The sequence below is a fragment of the Panthera uncia genome, chromosome B4, assembly GCF_023721935.1.
Source record: "Panthera uncia isolate 11264 chromosome B4, Puncia_PCG_1.0, whole genome shotgun sequence".
Lineage (NCBI taxonomy): Eukaryota > Metazoa > Chordata > Mammalia > Carnivora > Felidae > Panthera > Panthera uncia.
In genome coordinates this window covers 16224748-16245264 of record NC_064809.1, presented here as the reverse complement: position 1 = coordinate 16245264, position 20517 = coordinate 16224748, and the positions used below count along the sequence as shown (strand labels likewise).

General features: G+C 39.1%; 1 protein-coding gene across 1 annotated transcript in view; it reads right to left on the bottom strand.

Moving 5' to 3' along the window:
* Positions 1 to 20517, bottom strand: part of MRC1 (mannose receptor C-type 1) — a 98027-nt gene that overhangs the window by 30647 nt on the left and 46863 nt on the right. Inside the window, exons 9-15 of the mRNA XM_049626864.1 lie at positions 18985 to 19095; positions 11171 to 11286; positions 9041 to 9189; positions 6716 to 6915; positions 4283 to 4410; positions 3678 to 3765; positions 1232 to 1376 (exon numbers count right to left, since the gene is read on the bottom strand). Coding sequence (XP_049482821.1) covers positions 1232 to 1376; positions 3678 to 3765; positions 4283 to 4410; positions 6716 to 6915; positions 9041 to 9189; positions 11171 to 11286; positions 18985 to 19095 — 937 coding nt within the window. The remainder of the gene's footprint in view (positions 1 to 1231; positions 1377 to 3677; positions 3766 to 4282; positions 4411 to 6715; positions 6916 to 9040; positions 9190 to 11170; positions 11287 to 18984; positions 19096 to 20517) is intronic.

Sequence of the window (20517 nt, the reverse complement as noted above, 5' to 3'; positions counted from 1 at the left end):
AAAGGAGTTAGTAGTATGTGTAAAGAGGTAGAATAAATTATGTGCATTATTGGTATGTAGAAGATATTTAATAAATGTTAGGGTGACAGTTACACATCTTATAATGAGCTGTGGACTTACTTAAAATTTCATTATTTGAAACCATTAAAGATACACTATTTACTTATAAAATGTTTTTCCCAAAGAATATTATGTTTATTAAATGTATCTTATCCTAAAAGTTAAATGAAATATTTTTCTTTCCAAGGAGTTAATGATATATCTGGACTTTGTTGAAATCTGATAAATGGAATCAGATTACCCAGCTTTTGGCTTAATGTAGTTAACATCTGGAAGAACAGAGTTACTAATAACATGTAAGGAAACTTACGTAGTCATTGGTAGCTAGGAGACTTCTAAAGAAAAACTGGCCACTCTTTATTCCTCTACTCTGAAAACTTTGAAAGCACTCATCTATGCAGGAGTGAGGAAAACAAGCAGACAGCAAGAGAGCAACCCAGGGTCTCTAGCAGTGGAGTTGGGACAGTAGCCGAGGTTCTCCAACAGCAGAGGGCAATGTGGTTCCACAAACTGTTTTAAAATGAGGAAGATTATGTATATTGTGGTTCAAGGGAAGGTCTGTTTGTTCCTTTATCTTAACAGAAGAACCTGGATCCTCTGACCTCAATGCCTGACTTGGATATGTGGAACTTTCTGAGTCCCAGATCGTGACTTAAAGTATGCACTGATACTTTTTGACAATCATAAACATAGTGGCTATAATAGCATCAGGGCCTCAAAATGGTGTTTGTTCTTTGTGTTGAATATTTATTTAAGAAATCAACATTTAGAATATTCAGATGTTGGGAAACTTTTACCTACTGGATGGCTAACATAGGTCAGAGGGTGAATATACCAAAGAAGAAACAGCATGTGCATTACTCTACTTACAGAGTAGAACGCCCACCCACTCCCACCCCTGTAGAACCTGAGCCAGAATCACAGCTCGTGGGAACTATTTTAGAGGACGTGACTGTCATCCAGGATTCCCGGGTGGCCTTTTGATCTTCTGTTCCTTTGGAACATTTATCCGTGCTCAGTGACTTCATTCTTATCCTGTGAAATGATGGCCCCTGCCAGTTCCCTTATTTGGTTATTTTGTCTGTTTGGTTCTGCTAATAAAAGGAAAACGCTGGGATATCAGGAGGTTAGTTCTCCAGTGTGAGACAGAATAGAGGACAGGTTACCATACCTTTTTGTATCTGGCAAATCCAGTTGTTAAGATGTTCACAGTTAATATCATTCCAGGACATACCAGAGTCACCTTTCAACTCACCACAGTATTCAACATTTTGATAATTATTAGGTTCTCCATAAGCCCAATTTTCATATGAAACCTATGTCAGAAACATTACATCGCAATCATTAATTACGTAAGTCATTTAAATCAGGCCATTGACAATCATTTATCTAAACAAAAGAAAGAAAGGGAAGGTATATTAACATTTTTTAATCCATCCACTTTTTTTGCAATAGCTTTGTTTTGAAAGCAAGGTTTATGAAAATGGATTGGAAAGAAATAGCTTTCACTACATGGAAACTTTCAAAGCTGAATAGAATATGCTATTATTATAACATTTTCTTCGGTCTTATAGATAGAATGGATGCAGGGCCTTGAAAGTGGGATTTCTATATAGAAAAAAAACAGCAAAAAAGCTCCACTTGTCAGTATTGGGTGTTCCTAAATCTCTAACCCATTCTTAAGTGGTAATATTTCAGTGTGACGTTGGAAACTTTCTCTTTACAGGTAGGATAGAGAAATATAATTAGTTTTTATAATAAAAGAAAAAGACTTATGAAATGCCGTTAACAAAGCTACATAACTCCGCCTAAAAGAACAGTGGAAATAAATGGAGGGCTGGGTGTAGAACCCCTTGCAGGTTTCAGTGTAGAATCATACCCAACAGAGTTTTAGGCTAAGCATTTTCCAGAAATATCAATATGAAATCCAAGTGTCAGTGGAGCTGTCAAAGAAATCACCTTACTCAAGTGCCTTGAAAAGTTGCTGATGGGTTATAAGAGGAGGTAGAACTGAAATTACACAAAATCACTTCCTTGGATGACCAGACCACTAAATACTGCCAACACGTGTCACAGCCTCACACTTCCCCATTCTTAGGAATGGGGAAGGCTGACAAGGCCCAATGGTTATTAATGGATTCTCAAAAATTGTTTCCAGATCTCTTGCTCTATAAGAAGCTATAAAACACTCAACTTTTTATATGAAGTTTTAAATTTTAATTCCAGTATAGTTAACATACAGTGTTATATTTGTTTCGGGTATACAATATAGTGACTCAACAATTCTATACATTATTCAGTGCTCATCATGGTAAGTGCACTCTTAATCCCCTTCACCTATTTCACCCACCTCCCTCCCCTCTAGAAACCATCAGTTTGTTCTCTATAGTTAAGAGTCCATTTCTTGATTTGCCTCTCTCTTTTTTCCTTTGCTCATTTGTTTTGTTTCTTGAATTCCACATATGAATGAAATCATATGATATTTGTCTTTCTCTGACTGACTTATTTCAGCCAGAATTATATTCTCTAGCTCCATTCATGTTGTTACAGAGGGCAAGATTTCATTCGTTTTTATGGCTGAATAATATTCTGGAATTTTATGGCTGAATAAACATAAATGTTGATGGGCACTTGGGCTGCTTCCATAGTTTAACTACTGTAAATAATGCTGCAATAAACACAGGGGTACAGGCACACCTATGAATTAGTGTTTTTGTGTTTTGGGGTTAAACACCCAGTAGTGCAATTACTGAATTATATGGTAGTTCTATTTTTAAGTTTCTTAAAAAATATTTATTTTTTGGGAGAGCACAAGCCACGGGGGGGCAGAGAGAGGGGGACAGAGAATCCAAAGCAGGCTCTGTGCTGACGGGAGGGAGCCTGATGTGGGGCTCAAACTCAAAAAATGCAAGATCATGACCTGAGCCAAAGTCTGACACTCAACTGACTGAGCCACCCAGGTACCCCTATTTTTAGCTTTTTGAGGATCGTCCATACTGTTTTCCACAGTGGCTGTATCAGTTTGCATTCCTACAAACAGTGCACAAGGGTTCCTTTTTCTCTGCATCCTCACCAACACTTGTTTAAAACTCGATTTCTGGGGCACTTGGGTGGCTCAGTTGGTTGAGTGTCTGACTTTTGACTCTGGCTCAGGTCATAATCCCAGGGTCGTGAGATCAGACCCCATATCAGCCTCCATGCTCAGCTTGCTTAAGATTCTCTGTCTTTCTCCCCCTGCCCCTCTCCCCCACCCATGCTCTCACTAAAAAATACAAATAAAATAAAAATTTAAAAACACCAAACTTTTAAGAAGTTTAACTACTTGCACACCAATTTTGCATGATAGAATGAAAGCATTATTTTATTCAAGCTACCTAAATGAGTTTTCTAAAAAATTTTTTTAATCCAGCCAGTTATGCTTATACCTTGGGTGAACAGAACTAAATTAGGGCAGGGGCAGAATAATGATCCTAGAATTGGATTTATTTTTGCATAGAAAAATGTTACTAGCTATCATAAAAGCACGTTTCACCAAAAACTTGGATTAAGCCAAAGGGTAACATCAAAATAAATACATGATAAAGTGAGAAAACAATGTATCAAATCAAATTACTCACAGGAGAACCGTCACTCCAAACAAAGCCCTCTGAAGGACTTCCATACGTAAGTCCCAACCAAAACAGTTCATGGTACGTCCCAGTAGCCCTGCAATTTACAAGACATAAAGAGAGCTCATACTATTGGATGAAACAAGTCTGGTTACTTAACGAGATTTCTATGGTTACCTAATGAGACAAATATGAGAGCTAATCAAATTTGAAAGTTGTCTTTGAAACCTAAATTAGTACACAGGTAAAAAGATTCAATGACTATAAGCAGTATGCAACTGTGTGTTTTGGTACAGCCCATGAATATCCTCAAAAGGAGCCACCACTTGAGAACATATCATTATAAAGCACTGCAAGAAAGTCATTCATTTATTCACTTAATAACATGTATGGAATGTCTTGTACTTTTCTAGAGTAATTCATCACAGGGTTTATATCGATAAAATTAAAGCATTCGTAAGTGAAACTAGATTAAAAAAAGGTCCTATGGATTTGGGATATAATACAGCCATTCAAGGTAGCATTATGAGTCAACAATTTCAGAAATGTAAGACTTTTCTCAACATCAGAGCATCAAATAGGTAAAAGGAATATTATATACAAAAGACACTTACGCTATCAATCGCCATATTGCTTGCTGTTCCTCTTTATTATTGATACTAGCTAGATCACCACCCAGAGCTTTACAAAAATCTCGAGATTCAAACCATGTTTTCTTCTCGTGTTTTCCTTTTGCAAACAGCTAAAGATGATACAGTTTCAGAAGTTATTTTATACTTCATAGCTTATCAAATCAAGAGAAATAATTATTTACTTTTGATGAGATTTCATTTTATAGAAAGACACTGCTATGGTATAAAACAATGTAATTCTCTTGGTTGAAAATCAGTGTAGGAGTAAGTATTTGGGTAACAAAACATGTGGGGTGGTTTTGTTGAGAAAACCTTAGAAAATAAAAATACTTCATAGCACAGAAGAAATTAGATTAAAGTCTTAGAAGTTTGATGCGTTTGGCAGAATTAATTTGGTTAGATGGGAAAAGTAGCATTGAAATGAGAAAGAAAAAAAAACACTTTTGATACAGGAAAAGTAAGGAAGGAAAACTTCAAAAAACAAAAATTGTGGCATAGTTTGCTATCCTGCCTAGCTTGAACAAACACCTGACAGTCTCAATATTTCATTGCCGGTGTCTTTTACAATGGCCTTGTCTTTTTTTCCTTACAGCTGCATTAAATTTTAATAGATTATATGAGTTAGGGAATATCTTGTATTATCCAGAGGGCTACAGTGAAATGGAATTCCAGACTAAGAAATACCTGTCAGTATGCAAATAGTATAGGAGTCCGTTGTATCCGTCAACTTTTATAATTTTCATTCACTATTTCTCATGAGTCATGCTCCCCACCATTATAGGCTTGTGGGAAATGGGGTTGGCTTCCAATGGACTAGGGCTGCCCAGCCATCACCAAGCAACCCAAGGCAATCTTCACCTTGACCCTAACTTGAGCTCTCTGGACAAGAGTGCCTTGAGCAAGCTTCCACATCATTAACTCCCAAGACTCTGTGGGCACTGCAACCTGTTAGACTATGATATAAGACTTCGTTTTCTTAAATAAATTTACTATCACCTGAATTTTATTAATAGTTCCCACATCTTAATATGTACAAAGACGGTCTATATATTTCCAAACAAACCTACGTAAGCACCTCTAAAACTATATAATTTTCTAACGAAGCACATATTTCAACGTGTTGAATATCCACCAGGATAGCATCTCTACCAGAACCCTCATTCACTTCCCAGCTCTGGAGAATTCTGCCACTTCTCGCAAAATCCTGCTACAAATCTCCATAGCCTACCACCCCCAGGTGAATGGCTGCGTATAGGATGAGCCTGGCCTGTGTGCAGTAAACCAAAAGTTTCCAGATGCAACAATGAACACCCGATTTGCTTTGTATTAGTCCTCAATTAACCCATTTCCAAAATCCTCTCTTGTCTTGGCCCAATGCATCCCCTTCTATGTAAATTATGCATTTAGCCCTGACCTGCTAATCAGGATTGAACAAGTATTTAGCAATCTCCGCTGCCAGTAGTGGGAATGACTAACCCAACTACCCACACCCCTTGAGTTACAGAAGACTAAACAGCCTCATTCTGATACACATTAGTAATTCAAGTTTTCCCTCAGCCTTACCTAACTGTCTTACAAGGCACACCATGGCCACATGCGACCAAAAGGTCTGAATAAAAGAGGTCCTGGGAGTGGGACGCTAAAGAACAATATCATTAAGGGGTAGAAAGGCACATTTCTGTATGTGACCAAATCTAACTTTCTCAAGAAAGGATATGACTTACAAGAGTGAAAAAAAAAAAAAAAAAAGACCCAAATGCATAATTCACTGAGGTTTTTGTCTGTTTGTTTTGGTCAACTTGACTGCATAAGGAGAAAATGGACGGTGTGAACTTGGAAGGAATAAAATGAGAGCAGGATATCAACTCCTCATTTAAAGGACACTGAACAGCCACGTGCCCCTACTTAGTAAGGCTCTCATCGCCCATCGGGCATAACAACCGGGGGAGGGGGGGCTAAGTCACAACGATGGAGCATCACCTCCTAGATGACCATTTGGCATTAATGTAGACTCATTTATCAGTGCAATTACCTAAGAGCTTGGGCTCTGAGACCAGGGCAAAATGGGACGTGATGGGATAGCATGAGGGGAAACAGACATTTTCATGAAAAGTGCAAGCTCAGAGGAGGGCAAGGCAGCCTGGGGGGGACAGTGGGAGGGTGACGAAGCAGAGCACGTGAAGAAAGCTGCTGTGAGTCGTGTTTGCAGCTCTAAATGCAATCGGTCATTAGCATGTACCCGAGGAGAGCTTTTGAAAACACAGAAGCCCAGCTCCCCTTCCAGATTCAGAGAATTAGACTTTCTACAGGTAGAGCCTGAGCACTGCGGTTTGGGGTTCCGTTTTAATTCCTCGCGTGACTTTTGAGGCTGAAACACAGTCCACGTTCTCTCTTAGCTTAGCGGATGACAGTCACCTTGAAACACAAGCTCGTTTTACTGCTGGCGCCCCATTCCTCCGGACATTTGGGTTCGGGAGTTGTCGTGGGCTCTGGCGGGCGAGTCACTCCCTCGGCCCAGTGTTTGCACACAAATTTTGCTTTCTCTTCGCATCTCAAAACATCCCACAAGCCCCCTGCAACTCCAGTTCTCATGGCGACACATCCTGCTTTTCGCCCTGTATTCAATACATAAAGGAAAATTCACTTAGCAGGAGCTACTGACGGCCGGCCCCGCTCGCAGGTCAAACCCGAGGGTCACCCAGGGCCATACACTCCTCAGGTGAAGAGAAAATATAGAGGAGAAATTACGGCCGCATTTGGCAACTCCTTTCTACTATTTTGAACTGTTGGCGACCTTTTATTTGTGTGGTCAAAATCCCTAACAGAATTACGAGCTCAGACGTCAGGGTTTTGATAGCATTTCGTGTTTCTAACATCGGGCAGGGTGCCCCCCACATAGGTACTTAATGATACAATAATTTTAGTAGAACAAAATGTACCATAATGGCAAAAACAGGGGGTTCATGGGGTTTTTTTTTCTTTTTTTAAGAAAACATTTGTAAGAGTCCCCTCCTCCGCCCCACAGGCCTTGGAGGTCTCTCAGGACAGAAATTCATCACACACTTCAAAGGGAGACACAAGTGAGCTAGAGATTTTTGTTATTCGTTGAATACTCAACTACCCTTGAACTTGCTTCCTTATCTTACTAGGCAAATATCACCACCTACTTTACAGAGTAGTGATGAGTGCCAGCTTTCAAGGATAAAAAAAGCATAGACAATGGGGACTATAATCAGCTTAGTGCTTTATAAATCTGTTCTACAGGTGTGATTATTTCCAAATAGTAATTCATTTTTAAAGAACTTTGAAAATAGTAGGAGTCTTTGCTGGAGTGAGATGTTCTCTTATTGTTCTTTTAACGGACATTAAGCGTCTAGAGAGAAATCTCAAAGTTCTGGGGAGGCGCATCTTTTTCAAAACATTTTCTCTAAGATCTCTGATTCCCTATGGCTCTGATTTCATTTATTTTTATTCCCTAGGGACATTCCAGGATTAAGCTTTCAGGGTCCCACTGCTGAAGGAGCAACACGAGGAAAATTAAAGAGTAGGGCCTAGAAGTAAAAATTACCATTACCACTCCGACCGATACTTAACAACAACAACAACAACAACAAAAGTGTATGGTCAGCTCTTATTCTCCTGCCCAGTTAATTTAAAAATAAACTGGAATCGTTGGGGCTCCTGGGTAGCTCAGTCAGTTAAGCATCTGACTTCAGCTCAGGTCATGATCTCCCATTCATGAGCTTGAGCCCCGCATCAGGCTTTGTGCTGACAGCTCGGAGCCTGGAGCCTGCTTCGGATTCTGTGTCTCCCTCTCTCTGCTCCTTCCCCCACCTGCACTCTCTCTCTCAAAAATAAATGAAGATTACAAAAAAAAAAGTTTTTTTTTAATAAAAATAAACTGAAATCGTATTGTTTTCAGAACATTCAAGAACTCACCAAGAATCACACTATCCAAATTACTGTCCTATTTTCCTTATTTGTCAATAATTTGAGAATACAAATTAAAAGAACTTCTGAAGATCAGGATTTATTAAGCCACGTAGTAAATCCAGGTACTTGAGCGAACAGTCTTGCTTTAGCGTTTAGCCCAGATACAACAAAACATTGGGCATGAGGCATTTCTGCGCGGTGTCATGCCCCTGAAACATACTAATATTTCCACTCATCTCTGCAAGGCCAAATTTTAAATCTCTTTAATATAGTTTTAAGTTTACAAACATAAGTTAACTGTCTGGAACGTTTGTGGTTATTTAGGATTTCATAAATATTTTTCAAACAGAGCAATACCAGACAACTACTGGTTTTACCTTCCCTGTCTTCTTAGACGACTGTGAACTAATTAGAAATTTTAGGGGCGCCTGGGTGGCTCAGTCAGTTAAGCGTCTGACTTCAGCTCAGGTCATGATCTCACGGTCAGTGAGTTCGAGCCCTGTGTCGGGCTCTGCGCCAACAACTCAGAGCCTGGAGCCTGTTTCAGATTCTGTGTCTCCCTCTCTCTCTGATCCTTCCCCGCTCATGCTCTGTCCCTCTTGGTCTCAAAAATAAATAAACGTTAAAAAAATTTTTTTTAAGAAAATTTTAAGAAAGAAAGTAAAAGCAAAAGAGAATGAAATACAAAATGTCACAAGCACAACTAATCTATGTAGTATATTTGGAAAGGTACATGGAGGGCTAATAGGCTTTGCCCCATGGACTTGTAGGGTGAATGAAATCCTCACCTCCAAGCAATGCTCATACCTGGCATATCTGAATTCCAGTGGGTGAACTGAACCTTTTCCTCAATGGTCCATTGAAAGGTGCCTTTGTTTTGTACATCTGAAAGTCCTGTCCAAAAATATCTTTCAGGCCTCAATCCAACCAAACTAGTTAGAAACGCTTGTTCATATCTTAAAAGAAAAAAAATAACTAAAATTTAGAAATGTGAATTTTTCCAAACAACAACACGAAAAGCATGTCAATTACATGTGTGAGCTATGATTTAGTTGGTACTTCAAACATACTGTGTTTTAAGTTATATGCCATTTAAATTATGCAAATTTCTACTAAGGAAATGAGGGGGGACTATCATGGAGCTGAGTGAATAAAATCAAATATACTCAAATCATTTCTGTCCACTCCTCACCAGCCCCTCGGCCCCTCCTCAAAATCTAAGAGAATTCTGCAAAGGCAAAGGAGAAAACTATAGCATTCTCAGATACACTGTTTAAAAAAGTAGTCCACTTTCCAACTATTTCAAATGCCCGACACAGTTCTTGGGTAAGTAAATCCCGAGGTCGTAACGTTATCAAAGATGACACAGACAGAAAAATCTGTGTGGATTACCCCTCAAATTTTATTCTCTTCCCTCAGGTCTGAAACAGAAGAGAAAACTATTGAGGAATACGGAGAAGCAGAGATTCGATCTGTAGAAAGAAGTAGGAGAAGAATCACAATTTCCAAAGGTTTTCTTTGGATCTCATCTCTTTGGCATCATCCAATGACCCAATTTGGTTCGTAAAGCAACCAAAGTTGATCTTAACAGATAAAACATTAAATAATGAGGCAGCAATGTAGGCAAAAATTTTTCTTTGGAGCAAAAGAGAAGTGAAAAAAGTGGTGTTCACAGTTTCCAGGATAACGGAATGTTTACTTCTCACAATTGAATAATTTCATTCTCACAACTGTACAAAGAAAAAATGTTTAAAGTCCTAAACCCAATTTCTCCCAAAAGTCTAGAAACAAAATTTAAGCACAGAGTTACCAAGCTCCCGAATAAAAATGTAGACAATACAAAGGAAAACAAACCTAAAATATAGGGAAATCTCTGCTCCAATAAACCAAAAGATCAATAAACCAACTCATCAATTGATTAGTCAGGATCAATGTGCACTCAGTGAAGATCAGAACAGTAGCATTCTTTACCTTTTATCAGGTGTGCCTTAAGAAGCAATGAATAAAACTTATTGTATTAAAACTATGCCTTGACCTTTTTATAACAAATCAAATGCACATTTTTAAATTTCGTGGGGCGCCTGAGTGGCTCAGTCGGTTGAGCGTCCCACTTCGGCTCAGGTCATGACCTTACGGTTTGTGAGTTCGAGCCCTGCATCAGGCACTGTGCTGACAGCTCGGAGCCTGGAGCCTGCTTTGGATTCTGTGTCTCCCTCTCTCTCTACCCCTCCTCCTCTCATGCTCTGTTTCTCTCTCTTTCCCTCTCAAAAATAAGTAAACATTAAAAGAAAATTCTTTAAGTTTCTTCTGTGTCTAATCCAGTGCTTTGTGAAGATTAAGGGAAAAATAAATAACAACTAAAACCTCAAAGATGTTTGGTACTCTAGAGGTCAAAAGTTATATAAAATCCTCTACATTCATGTGATTTTTCTGGACCTATCGGTCTAGCAAAACTAGCAAAGAAAAGAAAATGAACAGAAGAATGTAAAGGAATAATAAAATATTCAGTGAATCTCTCCACCCTTTTTTTGGTGGAGACAGTGGTAAAGATAGAAAGTGGCATTTTTGAACCAATAAATTTTACTTTTTCTGCTTTAAAAAATTTGGTATATACTAGATCAGAAAAAAAGTTAGGCCCATAAATTATGTTTGCTAGAACATTACTTTTCTGAAATGAAATTATATGATTCATATAATAACATAATGAACGTTTGTTACTGAATATTGCTTTCAAGTTCTAAAAGGAGCAAAATATTTTATAGCACTTACAATGAAGAATCCAAATTAGGATATGATTTTCAACGCTACTCCTTCTGCAAATCATACCTCAAGATCATATGTAATTTGCAGAAATTTAGAGCATGGTGATACTTAGGCTTCTGTGAAACCATTTCATTATTTGACATGCATTAAAATAGAATTAAAATAGTTGCATACCTGTCTTCAACAGTTGTTAAGTAAGCCTTCTCATTTACGCAGGTTTGGTTTGCTTCTGCAAATGTTGAAAGTGTGTGTCCAATCAAATAGCAGTAGAAGCCGTGTCTTTTCCAGCCCTATTAATGTTATCAAGCAGATTATCATGGATATTTATTCAATAATATTATTTTAATAATTCCTCTATCATGAAATGTAAATTGCTAAATAACAGGTATCTGAAGAACACAAATCTGAAAAGTTTGAAATGCAATGACGATTACTCATGTGAATAAGAAAACAGTAGAATGTTGTTTGTCATATGACAAATTAGGACGCAAAACTGGGGACAGGGCATTCATTCTCTCCGTTTCTGACACCTCTTCTAACAAAAGCGATGTGTGAAGTGCTCACTGGGGAGACGGAACAGAATGCCTAAGATTTCAGTATTAGAATGAGTAACCACAGGAAATAATTGGCAGAGTAGCAAGCTCATTTGCCCACTGACGTCAAAAGTAGATGACTATGAAACTGTATCATCTGGTCCTGGGAGAATACTTATCAAACTTCTGGCAGCACCATTTGGCATGGTTCCTCTCCCATCCTTAAAACACACAGAAATGCTACATAAAAGCATTATAATAGGGGCACCTGGGTGGCTCAGTGGGTTAAGCGGCCCAACTCTTGATTTGGGCTCAGGTCGCAATCTCACGGTTTGTGAGACTGAGCCCCGCTTCCAGCTCTGTGCTGACAGCATGGAGCCTGCATGGGATTCTCTCTCTCTCTCTCTCTCTCTCTCTCTCTCTCTCTTGCTCTCGCTCTCGCTCTCTCTCCCCCACCCTGTGCCTCTCTCAAAAATAAATAAATAAACTTAAAAGATAACAATAAAGAAAAAAATTCCATACTTGAGCTCAAGAGAAAGAAGAGGTTGTCTCCAGTTACTGAAAATACATCGAAAACTAAAACCTAGAATGGGAAATACTCAAGCTGAGACTGTAGTTGCCCCATTGTGCACGAACCTCAGATTATGGTACTAGGGGAGGGGTACTAATCTCCATACAAATGAGCACATCAGCTCACTTGAGGCAGGGGAATGGAACTGAAGTCCTTACATGAATATGGTACCCACTAATGGGAGCCCCTCCGAAAAAGGAGAGCGAAAAACTCTACTCACAGAACCGAGAAATGACAGTTTCTTATCATCTGCCTGGGGTTCTAGGTGCAGGGAGAAAAGTTCTTCTGTTAAAAATAAATACCAATTCTGTGCCAGGGATGGCTGCCGGTCCCAACTTGATGCCGTTCACATCGTATTAGCACCCGCAGCCACAAACATAAAATAAATATCAGTCTACGAAAGGAGAGACTCCTAGACACTCAGAGAAGTCAAATGCAGAAACACACACTAGAACTATTTCTACAACACAGGTAATGTGAGGCTAAGACATTTGAGGCTTAGGTTGGGGATGGGACGGGGACTGGTTGAATCAAAAATTACAAACCACGTGAGGCTCACGTTCAAGGAAAGTCAGTAATTGCCTTTCTGGGAAAAAAAAACATAAAAATAAGCATGCTTCAGATGATTTAACAAAAGAAGACAAAGGAAGAAGCAGAATCAATAATTAAAGAACAACATGTTATGAACAAAGAACAAGAGGATGTGAACACACAACAGAATTTGTAGAAAAGAAAACCATGAAGTTAAAAACTCAATGGCCAAATAAAATATAGAAATGCAGTTTTGGAAAGATTAGTCAACTGAATGAATGTAGCAGAGTAAGGAGCACATGAAAAGACATTTAAAGAACACGGACAGAAAACACAAAATAGAATGAGAAGGTTGAAAATCAAAGTAAGAAATGTTTCAGAATCACAAAATAAAATTAATGACTGAGAATCTTCAAGATTTTAATTTTTTTAAATGTTTTTACTTATTTGTGAAGGAGAGACAGAGACAGAGCATGAGCGGGGGAGGAGCAGAGAGAGAGGAAGACACAGAATCTCAAACAGGCTCCAGGCTCTAAGCTTTCAGCACAGAGCCCAATGCAGGGCTCCAACCCACAAACCGTGAGATCATGACCTGAGCCAAAGCTGGATGCTCAACGGACTGAGCCACCAGGCGCCCCATATAATTAAATTTTTTTTTTAACATTTATTCACTTTTGAGAGACAGAGAGAGACAGAACGTGAGCGGTGGAGGGGCTGAGAGGGAGGGAGACACCGAATCCAAAGGAGACTCCAGGCTCTGAGCTGTCAGCACAGAGGCTGACGCGGGGCTCGAGCCCACGAACCGCGAGATCATGACCGGAGCCAAAGTCGGACGGTCAACCGACCGAGCCACCCAGGTGCCCCAATAATTTTCAAGATTTAAAAAGAAAGATACATTCTGAAAATGAAGAAGCACACTGAATACCAAAGAGAAGAAAATTAACCCAAAGCTCAACATATTGTACTAAAAGCCTGCAGAATGGCAAAGACAATGAGTAGATCTTAAAATCAATCAGAGAGAAAATACAAGTAGCCACTTTTTAAAAAGAAGAGTTAGGGACGTGTAGGTGGCTGAGTCGGTTAAGCATCCCAGCTCTTGGGGCGCATGGATAGCTCAGTTGGTTAAGTGTCTGACTTTCAGTTTCCGCTCAGGTCATAATCTCACTGTTCTGTGAGTTCAATCCCCACATCAGGCTCCTCACTGACAGTGCAGAGCCTGCTTGAGATTCTCTGTCTCTCTCCTGCTCACACTTCTCTGTCTTTCTCAAAAATAAGTAAATAAACATTAGAAAAAAATTTTTTTAAAAAGCATCCCAACTCTTGATTTTTGCTCAGGTCATTATCTCACTGTTCATGAGTTCCAGCCCCATGTTGGGCTCTGTGCTGACAGTGTGGAGCATGCTTGGAGTTCTCTCTCTCTCCCTCTCTCTCTGCCCCACCTCCTTCACTCTGTCTCTCTCTAAAATAAATAAGTAAACTTTTTTTTTAAAGTACGGGTGCCTGGGTGGCTCAGTCGGTTAAGGGTCCGACTTCAGTTCAGGTCATGATCTTGTAGTTCGTGGGTTCGAACCCCTCACTGGGCTTTGTGCTGACAGATGGGATCCTGGAGCCGGCTTCAAATTCTATGTCTCCCTCTCTCTCTGCTCCTCCCCCACTTGTGTTCTGTCTGTCTGTCTCTCTCAAAACTGAACATTAACAACTTTTTAAAAGAAGGATAAAAAGAAGAATTAGTCTAATAACAGGGGAATTCCAGTGGCAAAAATAAAGGCCAGGAGAAAACGAAACAATATGTACACAGCACTGAGGCGCCTGAGCGGTTCAGTCAGTTAAGCATTTGACTCTTGATCTCAGCTCAGGTCACGAGTTCCAACCCTATGTTGGGCTCCATGCTGGGTGTGAAGCCTACTTTAAAATATATCATATCACACACACACACACACACACACACACACACATACATACAGATAGCATTTTAAAACAACCTACCTAAATTATTACGCAAGGTAAGGGTGGATCAAGACATTTTCAGATAAAGACAGAGAGTTTTCCACTCTGAAATCACCAGTGAAGGAATCACTAAAAGTTTTACTTTGTCAAGGAAGAATTTTAAATCAGGAGGAATAAGAGAGCTGAAAGTCTACACTGAGCAAAGGAACCAATAAATGTGTGTGTGAATCCAGGTCTAAATGCCTGTGCAAACAGCAAAGATAACTAATTGCAGGTGGGAAGTTAAAGAATGGGAAATTAACGAGATGTGTGGTTTAAGCAAAATAAGTCAGTGGGAGAAAGATCAGTATCCTATGACTTCACTCATGTGGAACTTAAGAAACAAAACAGATGAACATAGGGCAAAGGAAGGGAAAATAAGATCAAAACAGGGAGGGAGGCAAACCATAAGAGACTCTTAAATACAGAGAACAAACTGAGGCTTGCTGGAGGGGAGGTGGGGGGAGAGGCTACATGGATGATGGGCATTAAGGGAGGCACTTGTTGGGATGAGCACTGGGTGTTATATGTAGGGGATGAATCACTAAATTCTACTCCTGAAACCATTATTGCACTGTATGTTAACTGACTTGGATTGAAATAAAATTTTAAAAAAATACTCTAAAAAAATAATCATAAAATAAAATTAGAGATAGACTTTAAAAATAGAGGTTTATCAGTATTACATATTTAATTCTTACAAGAATCCTGTGAGATAAATAAACCTTAATGTCCCTATTTGAAACAAAACAAAACAAAAAAACAGAAGATGTGCAGTTTAGTTAATATATTGTATCCATGTAATTACCTAGCTGTGATACTATAGGCCTCACATGAGAAGTTCTCACCAAAGGTGGGGGAGTGGATGGCACAGGGGAATCCTCTGTACTCTCTTTCTCAATTTTTTGACAGTCTAACATGATTTCCAAGTTAAAAAAAAATGTTTTAATGTTTAGGTGGAATAATAAACTTCATTTTGTTCAGGAAGCAGAGAGATGTTGATTAACTTCAAGTTAGACATGCATGTTAAAAACATAAGGTTAACCACTGAAAAAAAAAAAAAAAGAAATAGAATAATTCCCAAACCTGTAGAGGAGGAAAATGGGATAAAAATATTCCAGAGAACTAGTTGAATGCAGGAAAAGACAAACAAGATAGAAAGAAAACAGAACAGTAAATGAAATAAAGCTCAAAATGGTAAAACAAATACAAATATATAAATGTGCAAAAAAAATCCACACTCACATTTGCCGGTAAAAAGCCAAGAGTTCCTCAAATGAGATAAAAAATAAAAATGCAGATATATTTTTACAAGAGCCATTCGATGACATACAACTATTAAAAGCTAACAGGCATTTCTAGGGAAATGCCAAGCAAAAGATAGCTTCTGTGGCAATTAATTTAAAATTGACTTTCTGGTCAAAAAAAGGATTAGTATGAATAAGGAAAATAATTACACTATCAAGGACTGACACATCAGGAAGATATAATGCAGTTCAAAGCATATAAAACAAACATTGACATAACTGTAAAGAGAATATTTTGTCAAGGAGACAAAATACTAGGAATGCAGAACATCTGAATTATACAAATTGTTAAAGTTTATCTAGTCACCATATAAAGATCCCTGAACCGAATAATCAAAGATCATTCTGTTCAAGCACACGCTGAATATTTACAAAATCTGACTATTAACTAGACCATAAAGAAAGTCTCGGCAAGTAACAACAACCAAAACTGTATATAATCACAATGCAGTGAAATTAAAATCAATAGTTTCTAATTATTGAGAAACTAAAAACCAAACAAAGTCCCCATCACAACCACCAAAACCACACACGCACTCTCTCTCTCTCTCTTCTAAATAATTCGAGGATAAAATAAATCTTAATGGAAATAAAAAATATTTGGAAGTGAATCACAATGAAAGCACTAGATAACAAAACTTGGTTTGGTTGGTCCACAGTTTTAAATTCACCTTTTATTTCTGCAAATATTTAAACACACATTCATAGTCGGTTAAGCGCCTGACTCTTGATTTTGGCTCAGGTTATGATCTCATGGTTCATGGGAGGAAGTCCCGTGTCAGCACGGAGCCTGCTTGGGATTCTCTCTCCTTCTCTCTGCCCCTGCCCCCACCCCTGTCTGTCTGTCTGTCTCTCTCTCGCTCTCAAAATAAATAAATACACATCAAAAGAAAAACACATTCGCTGGAATGTCATGTCCATTAATTCCACCATCTAAAGCACCCAGTAGATTTTATAATTTTGGGTTTCAAACTCATCTGAGAGATTCCTGGAAAAGGGAACTTCTGGGTACAGAGTCTTTACATTTGCCTCTGTCCGACATCCAGGAATATCAGCGACTCAGGACCACTTTGCACTAGATTTCCCACAAAGGTAGCAACAAAGTGAAAAATGAACCTGAAATCAGGCCTGTGGTTTTGAATTCTCCAAAAGATCACGTCATCGCATGCCCAGGCCCAGACCAAAAAAGAAATAAAAAAAATTTTTAAGTCTTGTTATCTTTCTTTACCGGTGAGTGGATTTTTTTTCCTAGTCTTCCTAGCTCTCTGAAGAAGTCATGCCTACAGAAGGTATTTTTAAACTGGCCAAATTATTTAACGTCTCTGGGCTTTAGTTTTCCCTTCTAATTAGGAGCATAGCATTTATCCTTTAAGGTCATTGGTGGCATAATAACCACACTCAACAAACAAACACTTGTGGATATTTTTTTTAATATTTCATATTACTACCCTAATGATTAAATTGGATTTTATCACATGTTGTAGATATGACAATGACTGGGCTATGTATATGTATACATATATACATACATAAACTATATATATATGTTACATATATATACATATATATACATACATATATATACACATATATACATATATATACATACATATATGTATACATATATAAACTTTAATTGTATAGAAGTCATGAAATTTAAGGACTATTTATTATTTCTAGAAAATTACAATAATACACACATAAACACATATGCATATGATTAGGCAAAGGATACTTAAGTGCATTGGTAGAAAAACCAGTGGTCTAAGTGTAGAGACCTGGGGTCAGGATGCTGGGGTTCTAGCCTTGCTTCGGTACCCTAAGAAAGTCCAAGCTTCTCTGGGCTGAATTTCCAGAATGTAAAAATTAAAGGGAGGATTTTGATCATCACAAAAATCCTTGATGTCTCTAACAGTCTCTGATTTTCTGTATCTGCTCAATGTTTCTTTTTTCTTAAATTTGTTAATGTTTATTTACTTTTGAGACCAGAGAGGAAAGACACAGAATCTGATGTCGGTTCCAGGCTCTGAGCTGTCAGCACAGAGCCCAACACGGGGCTCGAACTCACCAATGATGAGATCGTGACCCGAGCCCAAATCAGACGATTTACTGACTGAGCCACCCAGGTGCCCATGCTCAATGTTTCCTTCTAGTTTATTTGGACAGTACTGAATTGTGTTTCATGAACTCTCAGCTTTCTGGTGTTTGTTATAAGACGATCTGATCACAACATGACATGCTTGGAAAGAAAATTGGTTTCTACTTTATTTTTATCCAAGAGAAGTGAGAAAGGAAGAAAAGAGGAAGATGAGCAATTCAGCAGTTAAACAGGAAAATGAGAACCCAACAAACACCCTGTCTTCTGTAGTTTCTTTATGTGTTTAGAAACTGTTTCACAGAGGCCATTTGCTTCAACCTCAAAGAACTAGAAGAGTTACAGGGAGGTAGAATGCCAAGTGGGATACAGGTGAGGGGGATGGGCAGTAAGATGGCGAAGCTTTATCCACTTTAACTGACGGCTGACGGCTTACTACCAGCTCATCGGATCTCTCCCCTCCCAATGCAGCCATCTACTGCGAAGTATCCCCGTCAGACGTAGCCTTCTCAAAAATATTATAAATGGAGAAAAATGACAGGAGAGTTGGCTATCTGAAATTCATGGTTATCTTCTGGAAATGTTCCTACCACCTATGGGATCATCGACCACCAATAATACCTCAGTGACCCTTCTTTCCAGGACCTTAACCCATCTGACTCTCATTACCCTCACGAGGTTCCACGGGTGTGTGGTTTTATTCTCTGTTCTAGCTCCCCCATTTGGGGTGGGAGAATTCCCCCGACGTTCTGAATCACATGCACCCATATTAACTGTAGAGGGCACCTGAAGAAGACTTCAGGGAGAACAAATACCAAATACTACTAACGAACAGTTGAACATTTAAAAAGTTAGAACATCTGACTACCTATGACAATGATACAACACATTCCCAGGCAAAAGTAAAGCCAAGGTATCACAGAATATTTGCTGGTCTGAAATGATTGCATATGTTTTACACTCACTTTCCGGCAGCCTCTTTCTACTTCTACTGTTCCTGAAGGTTGGGTTTGAGATTTCATCTTACAGATGTAGTCAAGAGGCCGCTCACAAGCCCTATCCGCCCAGTACCCGTCCTACGGAAAGCAAAGAGAAAAAAAAATGAATGATTATCAGCTGTTTCACTCTGAGGCCATTTTCTTGTAATGGTGTCTCAGGAAAGGAAAACGAAGATTCGAGGTTCTTAAGAGAAAAATGGCATCTGTGAAAAGGAAAGGTGAATTGACATTTTATAAGTAAACAGCAAATTTGACTCCGGCTGCAAAGACGTGAAAAGCTATTGGGGCCCCAATATGTTTTGATACTATGGCTATCCATGCCACTGTGTCGAAGGATCTAGAGAGAAACTAAAAATGCTTGTAAGCCCCTAAGTGATTATACCAACAGAAGGTCTACATGCAGCCTCTCCCATCAGCTGTTTTCAAGTTAACCAAGTACAGAGAAAGCCTTCCAGAAAAACTCCCTCACCCAACACACCAAACTTGAAAACACACCTTGAAACCAGTCATCTCTCCTCCCTTTTCCAATTTGTACTGAGGAGTGTCCTCCCGGGTCTACTGCCCTCCAGCCTGCTTCAGATTCCACCTTCTCCCCCTTCCTCAACGACTGCACATCAAAATGACCTCTCCTCTCCTTCAGTCTCCTACAGACTCCTTCTGTATTGTCTGCCTCTGGTTCCTCATTTCTCACTCAGTTGCAACCTACTGCCATCTGGTCCTCAATCTCCAGCCAGAGTGAGAGCTATACATTGAAAAGTTGGTTTAGCCACTCCTCAGCTAAGGCATGTTTTCTCAGTCTCAACACTCGCCAGCTTTCCTACCTGTCCGTCCACCTCTAACTCCGTGCTTTCAGCCATATTGTCCTTCAGTTCTTTATAAGAAGGATGTTTTCTGGTTTCCTCTTCCCAGGACACACTTCTGCCTACCCTTTCAATAGTTTATACCTGCTCTTTTCTTAAGCTTTCAATTAATCACAATGAGGGGCACCTGGGTGGTTCAGTTGGTTGAGCATCTGACTGCGGCTCAGGTCACGATCTCAAAGTTCGTGAATTTGAGCCCTGCATGGGGCGCTATGTGACAGGTCATAGCCTGAAGCCTGCTTCGGATTCTCTGTCTCTCTCTCTGTCTGCCCCTCCCCTGCTCGGACTCTGTCTCTCTCTCTCAAAAGTAAATAAACATTTAAAAAAAACAATCACAACAAAAACAACCACAATGATGAAACAGCAGCTAATACTTATTGAACAACTGGTTTGGGGCAGTCACGGTACTTGTTATACACATTAACCCATTCAATCCTTACACTCACTGTTAGGCTGGGTACAATTAGTATGCCCTTTTCATAAATGAGAAAATAAGCCAGGCATCCAGACCCAGCCTCTTAACCACCGTGTTCGTCATCCATTAATAAAAGATAACCTGATGATATTCTTCTGTCACTAAACTCCTATTTAGGCCGTGGAAGCAATCTTTTAGTATTTGACATCTCCACGTGACCTAAAA